The sequence below is a fragment of the Halichoeres trimaculatus genome, unplaced genomic scaffold (assembly GCF_033239565.1).
Source record: "Halichoeres trimaculatus isolate MK-OKI-2021-1 unplaced genomic scaffold, fHalTri1.1 fHalTri1_scaffold_3, whole genome shotgun sequence".
In the NCBI taxonomy this organism is placed as follows: domain Eukaryota; kingdom Metazoa; phylum Chordata; class Actinopteri; order Labriformes; family Labridae; genus Halichoeres; species Halichoeres trimaculatus.
Genome location: NW_027437181.1, coordinates 36,685,201 through 36,703,076, shown reverse-complemented (window position 1 = coordinate 36,703,076; position 17,876 = coordinate 36,685,201). Strand labels below are relative to the sequence as shown.

The 17,876-nt window shown below is 40.6% G+C and overlaps 1 protein-coding gene across 1 annotated transcript in view; it reads right to left on the bottom strand.

Annotated features, from left to right (window-relative positions):
- itfg1 (integrin alpha FG-GAP repeat containing 1) overlaps positions 1-17,876 on the bottom strand; it is a 252,552-nt gene that overhangs the window by 187,621 nt on the left and 47,055 nt on the right. The window contains exon 8 of the mRNA XM_074667248.1: positions 3,927-4,008. Coding sequence (XP_074523349.1) covers positions 3,927-4,008 — 82 coding nt within the window. The remainder of the gene's footprint in view (positions 1-3,926; positions 4,009-17,876) is intronic.

Sequence of the window (17,876 nt, the reverse complement as noted above, 5' to 3'; positions counted from 1 at the left end):
CTGCAAGGCATCTCTCTCTGGCAGATTATTAGAAGCGTGACCCTCAGACGCTTCAATTCCCCGCTAACGAGGGCAGCGTCTTGAAGCGACATCTCTGAGCCGAAAGCAGGGGAAAAAGATGATAAGATTAAAGAAATGAAAAAGTTTTTCCTCAAGATAAGCACGCGATTTAAACAAAAAAGGTCAACACTCCCAGAGAGGAGGAATCTGATACACACACTTGCTCGCAAATTACACAACAACTCCCCTGTGGTGTACGCAGAGGCCTGAACTCTAATAGGCTGCTGCTTCCTTTATTACTGCCGCTTTGGGAAGGAGAGTTTTGTCAACTAAATATTTGATGGACACCCCAAGCTGTGATGAGATTAACAGATTAATCTTACCAATAAGGAGTGTTTATCAGTTTAATACTTAATGTGTGTGATCATGTGCTCAAGCAGTTAATTAAAGATGCATTAAACTTTACACAGCTGTCGACAGCACAAGCGCAGTGATAAGGTCACTCTGGCACAAGAGAAATAAGGCCTTGCTTTTATCTGGAAACAAAACAAAAAGGGGAAAAGCCTCAGAGGTGTTCGAACTGTTAGCTATTTTCTATAAAACGTTTCTCTTTATAATTCTCCTCCATGGCTTCCAACTTATCATGATGGAGGGGTTTGAGTGCCTAAATGATCCTAGGAGCTTTGTTGTTGGGGGCAATCGCCTTGGTCTCCCAAGGCAAATTGGTTCTAGGTGAGTGCGGTTGAAGACCCCATATGATGAGTACAGATAGGCATGTGTTCACCCTGGCCAGAGGGTGTCCAGAGCCTCACCCTGGAGCCGGGCCTGGGGTTGGGGCCCGCAGGCAAGTGCCTGGTGGCTGGGCCTTTACCCATGGGGGTCAGGCCAAGCCCGAATGGGTGGCATAGGTCCATCTTCCTGCAGATCCACCACCTGCAGGAGGAGCCACAGGGGTCTGGTGAAATGTGGATTGGGCGGCAGTCAAAGGCGGAGGCCTTTGCGGCCTGAATCCCAGTTACAGAAACTGGCTTTTGGGACATGGAACAACACCTCTCTGGTGGGGAGGGAACCTGAGCTGGTGCAGGAGGTAGAAAGATACCAGCTGTATATAGTCGGCTCACCTCAAAGCACAGCTTGGTCCCTGGAACCAACCCTCTCAAAAGGGGCTGGACTCTCTTCTTTGCTGGCGTTGCTCCGGATGAGAGGCAGAGACCAGGTGTGGGCTTACTTTTAGATCCCCAGCTCTCTACCAGTGTGTTGCAGTTATCCCCGGTAGATGAAAGGGTTGCTTCTCTGCGCCTCCAGGTTGGAGAATGGGTCCTGACAGTTGTTTGTGCTTATGCACCAAACAGCAATTCAGAGTACCCACCCTTTTTGGATTACTTGGGACAGGTGTTGGAAAACACCCCAACTTGGGAACTACTGTCCCACCGCTCACACGCTCACGCTCACATGGACAATGACAGCGTGGCTTGGAGGGTGTGACTGGGAGGAACAGCTTGCCCAATCTGAACCAGACCTAAACGAACAGTGAGGGTTTGCTGGGAACGCCTGGCTGAGGACCCTGTCAGGATGCCTGCTTGTTTACATTTTACATCACACCCCTGCCGTATAGAGTGCATGCAGAGCAGTCAGTTTTTCCATGTAAGGAGCCGAACTGAAGTGACATCAGGTAGATTTTTGTTTTGGGTTAGTCATGAAGAAAGAGAAACAGTGAGTTCTGGTTCTGAATCATGCAGCACAAATATGTCTGCATTACAGATTACATGTTTGACATTGCTCACACTGCAATGTGGCTAAGAAATAAGCCCAGGCTGAAATTGGGATGGTCACACAACATACTTATCAGCTCTTTCAGAGGCACTTCACTGTGTTGTCACCAGAAAGTCTCTTCACAGTTAGTTTGTGTCTCACTCGGTGTCAGGCTCTGGGTGCTCACTGCTCCAACAAGAGCAACAAATTGAGCAGTATGTGCTTTCAGATGTCCCCTAACTGTGAAGAGTTTACTACAGCCAGTCTTATTCTTTAGGCTGAGGGTACGTCAGATGTCCAGAGTCATCTCCATCTGCAGATCAAAACTTGCTTACTTGGAAAACCAGAATGAGAAATAGACAAAACTGTCTGCTTGGCAGAGGTGGTCACTCTGAAAGCAGTGACCAGGGGCCACTTTGTTGCACACGCTGCAGCCTGGAGATTAGACAGCCAGCGCAGATTTGCTGAGGATAAATGTAAAGCTGAGCTGAACAATGAATACGACTGGCCAAGATTGTTTAAGGGGATAAGCTGTTCAGAAAAATCTGTCTCAATGCAGGACTGTGTTTGTGTTGTGAAGGAGGGTGTTTCGGCCACTGCATGAAGCAGTAAGAGCGCCTATGTGTGTGTGTGTCTGTGTATATGTATGTGGGTTTTTGTGTGTTGGAGAGACGTTATGTGATGAGACTCTAGTAGTGAAATTGCTGAAGCCAAAAAGACCAGACAGTCGATTTGGAAACTTTTGGAGCTACACAGCTGGAATACAAAAGGGTTCAAAGACTCATTAAGGAAAATATCTGACACACACACACACACACACACACACACACACACACACACACACACACACACACACACACACACACACACACACACACACACACACACACACACACACACACACTCACGTACTCACCGAGACTTGTTTTGACTAAATAAATTTGTCACTTTGCGATACTTACAGTGCCGAGGCGCAATGACATATGACACTCCCTGCTGTGTACACAAAACAACATTAGCCAAGAGCGAAAGTAGCACAGCAGCATCAACTTGGTCCTCACTCTAGGATTAAGTGTCTAACAGAGGAGCTACCTCAGTGATGTAAAGGTGGTTTGGCTGACTAAAGATCAGACACGCAGCAAAACGTTAAATGCAAAATGTGCAGAACTGTTACCGCGAAGGATGGCAACACCTCAAACATGCTCTACCACCTGAAGCTGAAACACACGTGCCAATTCATACTGGATGAGTCTCTGGAGCACAGCGCAGCCTCAATAGCATGCTCCTGAAGGAATCCTACCCAAAACTTCAGCACCTTCAGTCCATGCCGCCTCCTTTCTGTTGGTGTCCTTATAGAAAGAATGTGTTGTGTTGTCTACAATTATGAAGTTTTTCACCTGCAAGATTAACTTTTCCTCCTTCAAAGTGTCAGATTTCCTCTGGATCTGATCTACTTACCATTTTTACATTTTAAGCTTTTGTACTACTAGCAGTAAATGATTGGAAGTGGCTTCCATACTGTGTGTGCAAAAAAATGCTGTTATTTAAAAGCAGCAACCACTAATTATAAGTTATACCCCCCCCATATCGTCATAAATATCTTTATCGCAAATTTCCTTAAAATATTGTGATACAATTTTGAGACTATATCATCCACCCCTGCCTGGCAGTCTGCGCCTGGGAGCCCGAGCTCAGGGCAAACTGACACGCTTTCTCACAGACTGATTTTCTCTACACATCAGCAAATCACTCACACGTCAGGACTGTAGCAAAAATCATGTGACAGCCAATTGAGAGGCCCATCTCAGTTGTAACTGATAACTTCTGTGTATTTTCAGGTCTTCAGTCTATAGATTTGTGCATTTGTGCAGACATCTGTAAATATTTTACACATTTGCAAATCAGTTTACACATCTGTGGATCAGTCTACACATTTGTGCATTGACTCACATATTTGTGGGTCTGTTCACATATCTTTGGATGCATTCACATGCAAAAAAAATGAGCTTGCTACAATAATAGCTCCATATTATACTGTCTTCCTGTGATTTCCAGGGTTTTTCACTGGTTGTACATTTGTGTCCAAATCCAATCCCAAACCCCAAAGCACACACCAGAGCACGTCGCTCTGTCACAGTCAAATGTAAAAACACCGGCTATATGAAAAGTCTTACCGAAGTCGACGAAGGAGGACTGCCCAACAACCTTTTGTGGTGGTTCCTCTGGATAGACCTTGTCTTTGACGAAGATCCCGTTCTGAGAGAGTGACCATGAGGGAGACAAAGAGATAGAGAGAAAAAAAAGACAGAGAGACATTATGAATGTGTCACTGACATTGGCATCTATAGAAATGATCAAGTATTTGTTTTGAATGGTTGATAATAAACAGTGCTGAAATAAAAGAACAAGTATTAAAATGCTTCTTAACTGCTTTTTCTCTTTTCATTGACAGTCTTTTTAAAAAATCACAGAGCCAGAGGACAAATCACTCCTTTTTTACTTTGTGTATTAGATTTTCTTACTGTGGTATTTTTAGTCTATGACAACATTTAGTGATACTGATGTACTTAAATCATTCTGTAAGTCCGTGGTTGCACTCATGGTTAAATGCTTTAGAACAAAAAGCAGCTTCAGCCACATAACCTTGATTAGCATGAGGAGCAGTTGCAGGGCTGTCATGGCTGTGAATGGTACTTCAGGTACAGCAGTGAGCAGCAGAATAATATGTTTGGCATTACCATGTTTGGCAATTTTTTTTAATGGGTGTAACCCACACACCGAGCTCTGCTGCTTATCTCATTAATCCATAGTGGCTACATGTAAAAGGGAGATAAAGAGACTTTCAAGCTGTATAAGATTTACTACAAAGAAGCACTGCTACAACAAATAAATCTACCCAACACAGATTTAAAAAATATAGATATATGTGCTAAGCTTGAACAAAAGAAGGCTGTTAGTGTCTGATTTAGGGGAAGCTACAAAGAAAGAAGTTTAAGCTAAGTTTCTTTTTTTTGCTTCAGCAGTTTATCCTGGTATGATCCATCATAAACAGCTTTTGTTTTAATGATTTGATTGATGAGCTTCATAGAAAACAACCTGCCTGAGTGAGTGCTTGGACACAGACAGTGTGTATGTGTGTGTGTGTGTGTGTGTGTGTGTGTGTGTGTGTGTGTGTGTGTGTGTGTGTGTGTGTGTGTGTGTGTGTGTGTGTGTGTGTGTGTGTGTGTGTGTGTGTGTGTGTGTGTGTGTGTGTGTGTGTGTGTGTATTAGTAACCTGTGAATAACTGAATACCTGGTTATAGATTTTGTTTTCACACACGCAGTTTAGTTCTCATTGTAGTTTCTCTTGTTTCTTTCACACAAAAAAGACCAAACTGAAATAAATCAAGCAAACAATTTCCACTACATATCAATAACTGTTGTGACTTATCTCAAGTAATGCAACAAGACAGGAAGGATAAACTGTGAGTGTAAAAAAATCAATATGCAGCAGAAATAGTATGACTTCTTTTTAATGCTGTACATTTTTAAGAGAATGAACTCAATGGAATACAATTCTTCAGTATGTTTCTATATAACAACACTGGACAGCTACACCACTTCTGCGACATCAGCATTGAAATGTGACACACTCCTACAGTATTGATTTTCTGTGTTCAGGGAAATCCACAACAACACAAGAAAGAAATGGAGCAAACATGTACTACAACACAACCACAAAGTGAATCATCAAAACCTGTCTAAACTGGTGATAAAATGAAGAGCACTAGACAACTTTCCATCAGAAAACATCCATTACTTCAGCACTCCCCCAGGAAGAATTACTAACCAAATGGGGATACACCATTTATCTATATCAGGAGAATTGTACAGCAGATGGAAGGAAAGAGATACACAAGAACAAAACAAGTGCATTCGCAGCAAATGTGCAACAACTACATGAACAGAAAACACATGCAACAGAAAAAGACTGTAAACTGAAATAACCACGACAGAGGAGCTTCTCCAAACCAGAGGGGAGTTTGATTAACTATCAGATCACACACTGACACTGCTGAAACAGTCAGCAGTAACTGTACAAAAACACACCATAACATTGAACTGAACTCACACAAGTTTAGTACAGGAATAGTTCCTGATGGAAGCTACCTCCACTCAACAGTCTCTTTATTAGGTTCACCTGTTCAACTACTCAATCTATTAGGACATGCAGACATGGTGAAGATGAGCTGCTGATGCTCAAAGAGAGCATCAGAATGGAGAGGAAAGGTGATTTACACAGGGACTAAATGCCTTGTGGATGCTAGAAGTCAACAGTTACAACTAGGGTCTGCAGAAGAACATCTCTGAACACATCCAACCTTGAGGCAGATGGGCTCCAGCAGCAGAAGACCACATTGGGTGCCATTCCTGTCAGCTAAGAACAGGAAACTGAGACTACAATTCATACAGGCTCACCAAAACTGGACGAGAGGAGACTGAAAAATGTTGCCTGGTCTGATGAGTCTGGATTTCTGCTCTGCAGTTGGTTGGCTCAGGATTTGGAGGAAACAACATGAAAGCATGGATCCATCCTGCCTTGTATCAACTCTTTTACCTGCTGCTGCTGGTGTAATGCTGCAGGGAAGGTTTTCTTAGCACACTTTGGACCCTTTAGTATCACCTGAGCCTGGTTTAAAGTCCACAGCCTACCTGAGTATTGTTGCTGACCATGTCTATCCATTGGGAGCACAGTGTACCCATCTTCTGATGGCTACTCCCAGCAGGACAGTGCACCATGTCACAAAGCTCAGATTATCTCAAACTGCTTTCTTGAACATGACGGTGAGTTTCCTGGATTACAATGGTCTCTACAGTCACCAGATCTTATCCTAACAATTTGTTGTCTTATTGTTTGCATGGTTTTATAAAGTGTCATTTGCAGTATATTTATCATTATGGAGATTGTTCTGGTTGATGTGGATCATTTAATCTTATTGGGCATCAGTCTTATTAGCCTCTAGTAGTATGTTAGCATAGATGAATGACATCATCCACACCAGACAGAGTGAGAAAATAAATATTATGAATGAGACTTGAATTTAGCCTTCTTCACACACACTTTTTTCATCTTGTAGTAAGAAATCCACAAGTGTTACTAATGACATTAACAACTGCTCTGCTTCCACTAAGCCGTGACAGCGTGACAGTGAGCCAGCAGCAGGATATCAGGATCCTGAAACCCATACAGCTTAATGAAATATAGCCATCACTCATTCAAATACTCTTACCTGTGCTTTCTGACTTAGACATGTTGAAACGTCAGCATGAGAAAAGCCTGTTTGATGGAACATATGTGTGAGCAACTAAACAAATGTGTTTTATCAGACTGGAGTCAAAAAAAAGAAAGGGAATATAAAGTTTTTAAGCCCTCTGGGCCCGTTCATCTAATTCTTCCAGAAAACTACCCACTTGATCATCTTAATGGCAGCCCCACACTCACAGACTCCCACTCTGCCCTGAGACATTTAGATTAGACCATAAATGAATAGTGCTGCCAGTGTGACAGTCCAGCAGATTAATGATGGTGTGGACTGAAGTTCTCTTTAGATCAGTTAGTACATCAATATTTTGACATCTGAAAGGGACAGCTGCTTGATTGGAGTGGTGGAGCATTACTCTGAGTATTAGTGAACGCCCAAATCATTTAGGGACTCACCCATTATTCTACAGCATAGAACACAATGATGTTTCAAGCAAAGTTGGTGCTTGTTTCATGATTATTTTAACAATTTTATACTTTTTTAAATAATGACTTTTTATTCCATTTCCAACCTTTTCTAAAAAAAATATATTTTTAAGTTTTGTTTTTTAATAAAGATATTTTTTATTCCACAATGTTCTTTTCCACAATGGCCTTTTTATTACATAACATTGTTTTTCATCAGAACGACTTGGTCTGTCAATCAAAGCTACAAGGTGGGACCTCTGCTTGATCCTTGAAGATCGATTAGTCTGAGAGGGGTCGAGCTGCAGACCTCCACTCTCAGCTGTTTGAGGAGCAACTCTGAAACTGACTTCTCTCCTGCAGCCATTCTGTCCTAAATGTGTCATGCACTCCTGTTTTCAGCTTTTAAGTCTTCTCAGTATCAGCTAAAAGTCTGCCTGTTTGAATCGATACTGTGAGTGCTGCTGCAATGTCTATGAAAAGAATCAGCCAAACACTCAACTGGCTCCACCTTATGTGCTCTGACTGACAGACCAAGTCATTATGCTGAAAAAAACCCATTATGAAATAAAAAGGTTGTTGTGGAAAAGGACATCATGAAATAAAAACTGACTTTGAAAAAACGTTTTCTTATTTTATAAAAACTTGGAAAATAAATAAAAAGTAATTATTTCAAAAAGTATGAAATTGTTAAAATCATTATAAAATGCTTAAATATAATAATACAAGATTGAAGAATAAAACATTTTCAATAATAATAGTACCATATTTCACAACTTAACAGCCATATCACATATTTTTCTGCAATTTATTAAAATTGTATTTATTTTTAAATGTTGTATTTATGTATTTAATTATGAATCTTTTGGGGTTCCATAGGATACGAGTAGAATTTAACATGTAAATCAGGATGTAAATAAATTCCTGTGTGCACGGACAGACAAGACAGACCTTCATTTGATCAAAACAGGGATAGTGACCATTCAGGGTACTCCAGGGTAAGTTCGCAGTCACTGAGAGACCAAAATGTTTGATTTTGTACCAAAGCTTTGAGTTTTGAAATCTGATGACAAAATCAGATTCTGAATATAAACAAGCAAAATGAGCCACCTCTGGAGGGTGTCTGGGCTCATCTTCAGCACTCGGCGTAGCTTGGCACTGAGACGTCCAGAGGGAGCTCAGTGTAGAGTTGCTCTTCCTTCATATCAAAAGGAACCAGATGAGGTGGCTCAGGAACCTGATCAGTACGCCACAAGGACACCTCTCTTAGGAGGTTTTCAGGGCACGTCTAACTGTGGAGACCCAGAGGTAGACTCGGGGCATACTAGAGGGAATCTAAATCCCACCTGGCCTGGTATAACCCTGAAAATCCCCCAGGAAGGGCTAAAAAAGTTACTGGAGACTGGGAGGGCTGGGTCATCTCACTTAGCCTGCTGCCAACCTGACCTGGCCCCAGGTAGGCAGAAGATTTAATGGAAGATTTAAGGGAGCCTTTCAATCCTATTCACTCTGTGTATATTATCTGTTTTATGCTAGTTTGTGTATGGCCTATATCTGTCTTTGTGAAGCACATTGGTGCAGAACTAGTTTTTCGTAGAAGATGCAATTTAACTGCGATTAACTCTTACAGATTTTTTCCACTTAAAGGTCCCATATTATGCAAAAATCACTTTATTAAGTCTTTTAGGGAAATTTGTGGGTCTTTGGCTTTCCTCCCAGCCCAAAAAATGTGATATTTAATGACAAAATCTGTACTTAGTAGTGCTTGTGAATGTAAAATCCTGACCTAAAACAAGCTGTTTGGATTCTGGGGATTTGCCCACATCAGCAATTCCCTTTTTTGACCAATCAGGAGCAAGTCTGACCTGATTGGTCCACTGGAGCAGATAGAGAAATCTCTCCGGCAGCAGGGAGAGGAGTGTGGCTGTTTTTGGCTGTAAACAGCCACATAGTTCCATGCACAAGCTTCCCATCTCGGGAGAAGACAAGACTAAGTGACTAGAGTTCATTTATGAGGGAAATGTGCCAGCTACACTCAGTAAAACTGTGCATGTGTGTGCTAGTCACTTCATGGCCGACTGCTTTTCCAACTTTGGACAGTACAACAGAGGGCCAGCGAATAGACTGGTCCTGAATCCAGGCGCATTACCAACCATCCGCCAACAAACCTGGGACCCTGGAAATGTGAGTATTTTAAATGCTGTGTGCTGTGGAGCAGATGTAAGAGCTTTTCCTCAGTGTCCCCATGTCTCAGTGTTAGCTTCAGGATGCTAACTTTAGCTGCGGTTACCCTGTTGTTTTAGCCTGTCATGTTACGGTAAAGGAGCTTTGCTGTTTTCTAAACATTGTGCACTCAGAGCTCGTAGCGCGGAAGAGCGGGGTGGTATCAGTGGTGGTATCAGCGGTGGATCATTTACATATGAATATTCATATTCATAAAATATGATCGCTGTGATCGATGCTCAACGAACATTTCAAAAAACAGCGGGGTTGTTAAAGGGCTGAGTTGGACAAAAAATGAAAAAAAGTAACTAGTCATAACAATGTAGCAATCATTGTACTGACTCTGATGAGATTGCCCTTTGTGTAACAGAGGTCTTGCGATGGGGAACAGTGCTGCAGCAACTGTGGTTCTGTACAGCACGGTTTGGATGGCCAGTGTGACTGCGCTCTTTGTCAGCATTTTCCAATACGAGGTCTGCTAATGATTAGTTTCAAAACTCCACTTTGGAAGCCAACAGGTAACTTTAAAGAGACCACATTCATAGATTATCAGTCATTTCCTCAGACCTCTCCATGTCCCCGTGGTGCAACACTCTACAACAAAAGGAAAAGGTCAAAGTGTCAGATACGTTGGTGCAACTGGAGAGGATTTAGACACAGTGAGCGTGATACTTCCAGTGCCAACGGCAAACTTTTCCCTCCATGCACATGTCATGTACCACTTATTTCCCAGTGTTTCGGTAAATTGGGGAAAGTTTTGTTTGTTAATTTTTGGTGAGGGATTTCTTTCTATGACTTTTTTCCTGCCTCATTTTTTTAAAATACTATGGAGGCAGTAAAAGCAATTTTAAATGACAGTTGTAACAGGATTTGGGGTGAAAAATCAGACGGCTTATCTCGCCACACAGCATGCAGAGACATTTGAGAAAAAGAGCAAGCTCAAATCCACCAGAGGAGGGAAATCTCACCACGATTAGATTGATGACATGCATGGCAGCATGAGGAAAGGAACATTTTTCAATACTTCAGCGGGCTAATCAGTCATTACGTGGTCGCCTATTTATAGCACTGTAGGGAAGCCAATAATGTGCTGAGCTTCAGCCAGTGCAAATGCATAACACCAAACACAGATATGGGGGTCAATTTTAATAACACAAGGCCACCAGGTAGATCTAATCCTTTGCAAATAACACCCAAGTGACATGATGTTTCCTGGAGAGCAGAGCATAGCAGGTGACTAGTTTTATTCATGAGGGTGGTTTTGCAGGCACTGGCTATCAGTTAATGAAGTCAAGTCCCCCAATCAATTTCAATTATTCACAGCACACAAATTGTGCTTTTAGAGGTTAATTAATTGCACTATATTTGATGTTCTGAATGGTGATAAGGCAGAAAAATGAAAGCACTTGTAGTATATTGGTGATTAAAAAAAAGACTATCAGCAAAACTCTCAGGCTGGCTATAAAAAAAAAATATGAGTTTGTCACAAACCTGGCAACCCTACGCAACTAAAGCTAGAAGTGCAAAAAAAAAGGGAGGGGGAGAAAAAGCAGTAATTCTCAGTTGCCCATACAAGGCTGAGTCAAAGTAAAGGATCCTCTGTCAGGTATCATGTAAATGTAAGGTTCTACAGCAGATTTCAGTCTGATAACAGCAGTGTTGTCTGACATAAATCCTAGCACCAGGACTTATTATTCGACTGGGACTGGCACGCTAACAGCTGTGACTCAAAGACTGACTACTGGATTTTGAAAATAGAGATGAGAACCCAAACCTAAACTTAACAGAGGCTGATTTATTGTTTTGGATCCCAGTAATGTATTCACTTTAGAGCAAAAGCAGGCTGATGTGTTCACCTGTATATGCTTTAACAGGCTGTCTTGTTTGGCAACAGTTCCTGTCAGGATGCCTGAAGACATGCTATAAATTGTGTATTTTACTGTCAAAGACCTTACGATGATCACAGGAAAGAACGGTGCAACATATTCAAAATGCTGTAAGACCCATCAGAGAGAAGACGAGACAACCTCAAAATTTCATAGATATTTGTCCAGGAAGCATCCAGAGATGTGGGTGTGATGCTGAACATACCTGAACTGTTGATTTACATAGCTGCAAGCATCTATACTGCACTGTAAGACTCTAAACTCCAAAAAGTAATGTACTGTATTTGGTAAAACAGTACAATACTGTTAGCAATGCATTCTGGGAATACTAACACATGCCAATGGCCCCAGTGGTTAAATACTTCCATACAATACTTCACAGTTTACAGATGACCATCACTGTCCAGGGTCAGCCGCTGCACCATGTTCCCACCTTACTCACTGTTGCAAAAGTTTTGAAATTGCAATTCACAAAGGCATTCTGGGTAAAGCTTGTGAGCTAAAGCTCGGCTAAACAGCTATGCAGGGCTGAAGTGCGGTGATAATAAGGAAAAATGATGGATGGTATTAAAGAGTGACCAGTGTTGATTGAGGAGACATTTTCTGACTATCTTGTCATACCTTCGAGCAAATACCTCCTCAAATTGTTTTCTGCTCCTTCTTTCCTTCTTTTCCTTCTGGTCCCTTATGAACCACCCAGACCACTTAGGTCTTCTGGATCAGGTCTGCTTTCAGTCCCCAGAGTCAAAACTAAACATGGAGAGGCAGCATTCAGCTTCTATGCTCCAAATATCTGGAACAAGCTGCCAGAAAATATTAGGTCTGCTGAAACTCTGAGCTCATTTAAATCCAGGTTGAAGACCCACCTTTTTACAGCTGCCTTTTATTAGAGCATTTTAACAAATCATTTTAATATCTTGTCTTTAATTTTGCACTGCAAATTTTATCTTAAAATCTGTTTTTCAAATCTGTTTTCAAATCTGTTTTAAAATCTGTTTTAAAATCTATTTTAATCTTGTTTGTTTGTTTTTTGTTGTTTGATTTATTGTATCTTTTTAATTAATCTCATTTCTAATTGAATTTTAATTGTTTTCTATAACTTGTTTTGTCTGTAAAGCACTTTGAATTGCATTGCTGAAATGTGCTATAGAAATAAACTTGCCTTGCCTTGCCTTTTCCGTTTCACCTGCTCTCACGGAAGATTACTATCCCAAATCAATCAATCAGTTGGTAGATTTTACAATCAACTGATTTTGAGCTATGTTGGATGTTTTGAAACTAAAAAAACTTCCATCAGGACACACAGCTCCTCTCCTGGGAACACGTTCTTCTTCAGTGACCAGAGACATCTACATACCACTGGTCACTCTTTTCTTTATCCTCCTTCACTTTGTTTGTCTCCTGATGTTCTGCACACCTTAGCCCCTCTCAGCAGTTCAGCAGAGTTACAGTTTGCAAGGTATACCTAGAAAGCCTTTGTGAACTGTAACCTAACAGTCATTGTTACCATGTGTGAGGAGGGAATGTGGCTGATATGAGACCCTGCTGCGCTATGGAAGGTTGTGTGGATGGCACAGGCACTTAGCGCTTCATAGCAAAGATAAGATAAGATAATAAGATAAGACATACTTTATTAGATATTTATTAGATAGTCAGCGTCCTTCATAGTAACTAAACACATTTGTACGATGGTAAAGAAAAAGTCTAGAAATGCACAGGATATTGCGGTCCGTATACCGTACACACCAGCACTATGTAGTATATTGACTTAAATACTACTTGTAAAACACTGTACATCTTGCAGCTTCAGTAAAATACTGCACAACTAAAAAAACAAACAAAAAAGTTACTGTACTTCATTGGTACAGAAACACGATAAATGCACAGCAGAGTGCTGGTGAAATGTCAAATTCATTTGTGTAAACTGTATAAGAATTACTTAATTTTGAAACTCATTTTTTTCCATTAGAGCAAGGGTCTTCAACCTGTGGCTCTGGAGCCTCATGCAGGCCCTTTGACTCCTCTGCAGTGGCTCCTTGTAGCTTTAAAAAAATATTATTGAAATAAAGAATTTTTATTTTTCTTTCAGAGGGTATTGATGATAAAAGACACTGACACTAAATAAAATTGTGTTCGAATATTGTGTAAATTGATATACGCCACCTTTTGCAAAAAAGCTTTCCTTTTTTTTGAAGTTGCAAACTTGTGGATTTCAATTTTTTTGACATATTTTTTCTTAATTTAGAAAAATCATTTTTGTGAGTATTTCACTTTTTTTTACATGTTTTTTTCAAATGTAGAAAATTTTGGAAATAACTTATTTGCAAACTAATGAAATTTTTGCAAATTTTTGGCATTTAAAATTTTGTGGAACTTTTCACATTTTTAATTAATTATTTTTTTTAATTTAACAATTTTTTTAAATTTCAATTTTTTTTGAATTTTTCAATTTTATAAATATTTGCAAATGTATCAAAAATAAAAAAAAATTAGACATCACAATTACAATTTTATCAACACAAAAACTTGGTTAAGTTATTCACTAGATTTTTTTTCTTTTTTTACTATTTTTAGAATTTTAGACACTTTTTGTCTTGATTGTGAAGACAAAGTAGGTTTTGTGGCTCCTGAACAACTTAAATCCAGGTGAGACGAAGCAAATTGGCGCTTTTATGAAAGAAAAGGTTGCAGACCTCTGCATTAGAGAAAGATTCAAAATTTGCAGATTGAGGGGCACGGCTGATTTGATTTTGTAGCTGGCATGGTAAATTTTTCCACTTTAGCTTAATGTTAGCTGGAACCAGCATTTCCAACACAGTGGTAACACGTTACACGAGGTCTCTTCATTCACATTCTTTACTGGACCTCATTTTAGTTTCATTTGTAAAGAAATTTACTTTCTGTTTCCCACAGAAATCAACAAGAGAAAAAAAAAAAAACTTTCACAAAAAAGTACCAAAAACACAAACCAACTTGTTGCCCATGAGATTTTATTTTGTTTTGATATAACATGGATAAAACTTAATGCTTCTATTTGTTAGCACTGCTTCTACCACTTAACAAAATTCAAAAGGTACCACAACCGCCATATGAAGACATATCTCAAAGGAATGCTTTTCTTTGGCATTGGTGTAGGTGGTGTAAAATTTCAGATTTAGCTCTCCTGACTGAGCAGAACAGCAGGCAGTATTCTGAGTAATGAAAGCTTTAACAATTGAACCTGGCATCAAATTCTTCTCTGCCACACACTCATCCCAGCATTCCCCGTGTTTAGCGTTCTCTCCATGATTGGTGAAGCTCCGTGAGATTTAAATGCATAGGCTTGATGGCGAATGCAGTTTTACCTGCAGTCTTCGACTCAGGGGCCTTACAGCCAGCACATTCTGATTTTTTCTTTCTGCCACTCTCTCCGAAAACTACAAGTCTTTTTGTTGCATTCACACTTAACCCATCAGCATAAAGGTCATCAACTTCAAGAGTGACATTTCTGATCCTCAGTGTTTCATCTTTTCTCTTTAGCTCTTTTTTTGGTCTTGTTAGCTCAGTCACATGACCATAAAAAGTGAAGTGAAAAGGAGGGATAAATGGCTGATATTACAAATTTCAAATCAGGGATAAAAGTTAAGAATGTAGCATGTTTCATAAATTTTTAAAGTGTTGGAATAACATAAGGGTGGTTGATTATCATTTTTAAAGGTTCCTGCTGCTCTTGCCTGAAACCATAGCACTGCACCTCTTGGAAGCCATTACTAACCAGCCCATGGTCACTGTGCAAACAAACGCTTGTTAAAGACATAAGAAAAAGAAAAGGTCACATTGCTTCAGTCATTTGAACTGACAGATGCTCCCAAATATATTCTGAGGATTCACAGATTAAATCACTGAAAGCAGATGCAGCCAAAATGGGAACAATTTTGAGCCCTGCATATGAAGAGACTTCTAATTAATGCAAACTGTGTAGCGGAAATAATGTAGTGTGAAAAATCTGATACCTTCTGCTTTGTGAAATACATGCGTGAGTGTTCTTCTGACACATGCAAATGTAAATGACACACTTTGACGCTGATCTCTTCAAAAGCAGGGAAATTCAACTCGAGTCAATTAGATCAGAGCCTCGATCGCACTCACACATTCTGAATCAGCCTGAGATGAGGCTGCAGAGTGTTAACTCTCTGTGTGCTGAGGATCAGGTCTGAGCTGCCATGATTGACTGGAGCGGGTCGCCTGATTGCAAGATGTCATGATTAAAACTGTGTGTGAGAGAGACAGTTGGTGAACAGTAGATTGATGTGTGAAGATGAAAGGATTACACGTCTTATTATTATTCCTGCCTTCTGTCACTTCACAACACGTGAATTACACACAGACTCACAGACAGATACACACACACCCACACACACACGCTTACACCTTGTGAAACAGATAAGTGGGATGTTATATGTGCCGCTGTAGCAGTAAAAGACAATCAACTACATGAGAGAAGGAGTCTATCCTCAAGCAATAAGTGGAGACTAGTCCTATTCAAACACTTCAAAGTAAATTCAATCAGCACAGAATTAATTACATGTAAAATTCATAATACAAAGAAATTCTGTGCAGTGGTGCATGACGTCATAACTGTTTTATATCATGGAAACATAACTAAGGAAATAGGTGGCTTAAAGTGATACTCTGGGATGGAACAAGTTGGGTCCTATCACAAGGTTTAGGGCAGAAATTACCCCTACAGCAGTGTTTTTGTGCAGGAGAAGCCCAGAGCGGACGCACCAAACACCCCCTCCCTGCTCCTCTGCACTCAGACGGGGCCATATTTTACTTTCCCAAAAACACAAATAAACGGACTCCCACCCCCACATCGCGTCTCTTCGTCCTGGCAGACTACCTGCGTTTGTTTATATCAGGCACGCCGCCTGTGCGGACTGATACACTACGCGGTGAGCGCCTCATAGCCAGCTGTGGCGCTGCAGCGGAGGTAGCGCTGTTTTACGCCATGATGAGAACTAGAGCCTTATTTAGCGGTGTTTTTGTGTGAAAGTAACGAGCTGAAAATTCTCTGACTAAAGCGTGAATGCAGACCAATATCAGATTTTTTCGGTGGGAGTCCGTTTATTTGTGTTTTTGGTCAAGTAAAATATGGCCCCGTCTGAGTGCAGAGGAAACCGGCAGAGGAGCAGGGAGGGGGTGTTTGGTGTGAGCACTCTGGGCTTCTGCTGCACAAAAACACTGCTGTAGGGGTAATTTCTGTCCTAAACCCTGTGATAGGACCCAACTTGTTCCATCCCGGAGTATCACTTTAAGCCCAGTTTCCACCAAGCAGTCCGGTTTAGATTAATACAGGTTGGCTGGGTTGAGCTTGGTCCTGGTTGCGTTTCTACAGCCAACCATGCCCCCTCCTGGAAGGCGGCGTGTAAACCTAATGCCGACAGCCGCATAAGTAACATGATAGTGTGACGCTACAGCAGCGCAACACAGTGTATCCTGCTAATAAATCCAACGAAGAAAAATCCTGGCACCCCTAAGTCCCAAAAAGTGGGACGGCTCATTTGTGTAATTTGGGGATCTCTCCAGGGATTAGTCAATGTAAATGCCAAAAAATGTGTGTCGTGCTGAGACAAACCAAACTGAACCCTTTGATGGAAACAGGGCTTTAGAACAGGGGTCCCAAAAGTGAGGGAAGGGAGGTTACAAATGCCTTCCAATATTTATATATTGGTTAAAAAAATGAAATGTTTTGGGGTTCTTTTTGTTTTGTTTTTTTAACATTTTTTTAGTTGCTACAAGAGCCCTGGGGTGATAAATCCAGGATAACTATGGTATCAGAGGCAACAGATGAATTTAGGAGTCACAGAACACCCGCAGTTTAATTTTCTACTGATCAGCTAAATGGAATATCACCAAAAACTGACAAATATGCACAGTGTAATCCCATGGCAGGGGTCACTGGTCCTCGGCACCACTATATTTGGGGTAACAGGCTATAAAGTTTGTGAATCCCTGATTTAAAGGAGTAGTTGTTATAAACACATAAAATCTTGTCACCATGTTGAATTTATTCATAAAAATCTTAGAGCATTAGTTTGTTGACATCAAAATTTCTACATTAAAAATGTACTGTAGAGTTTAAATTGAGACTGAAGGATGGCTGCAGAGTCAGTTGAAAAACAGAATTCATCTTTTATTTTTAGAAGAAGAAGAGGAATATTGGTCCGTTCATATTAAAGAGGCATATTTTAGCCCCTTATAAGACAGTAAACTTGTGCGACCTCACTATTTAGTGCATGGGCAGAATAGTTGTAATACTTCTGACA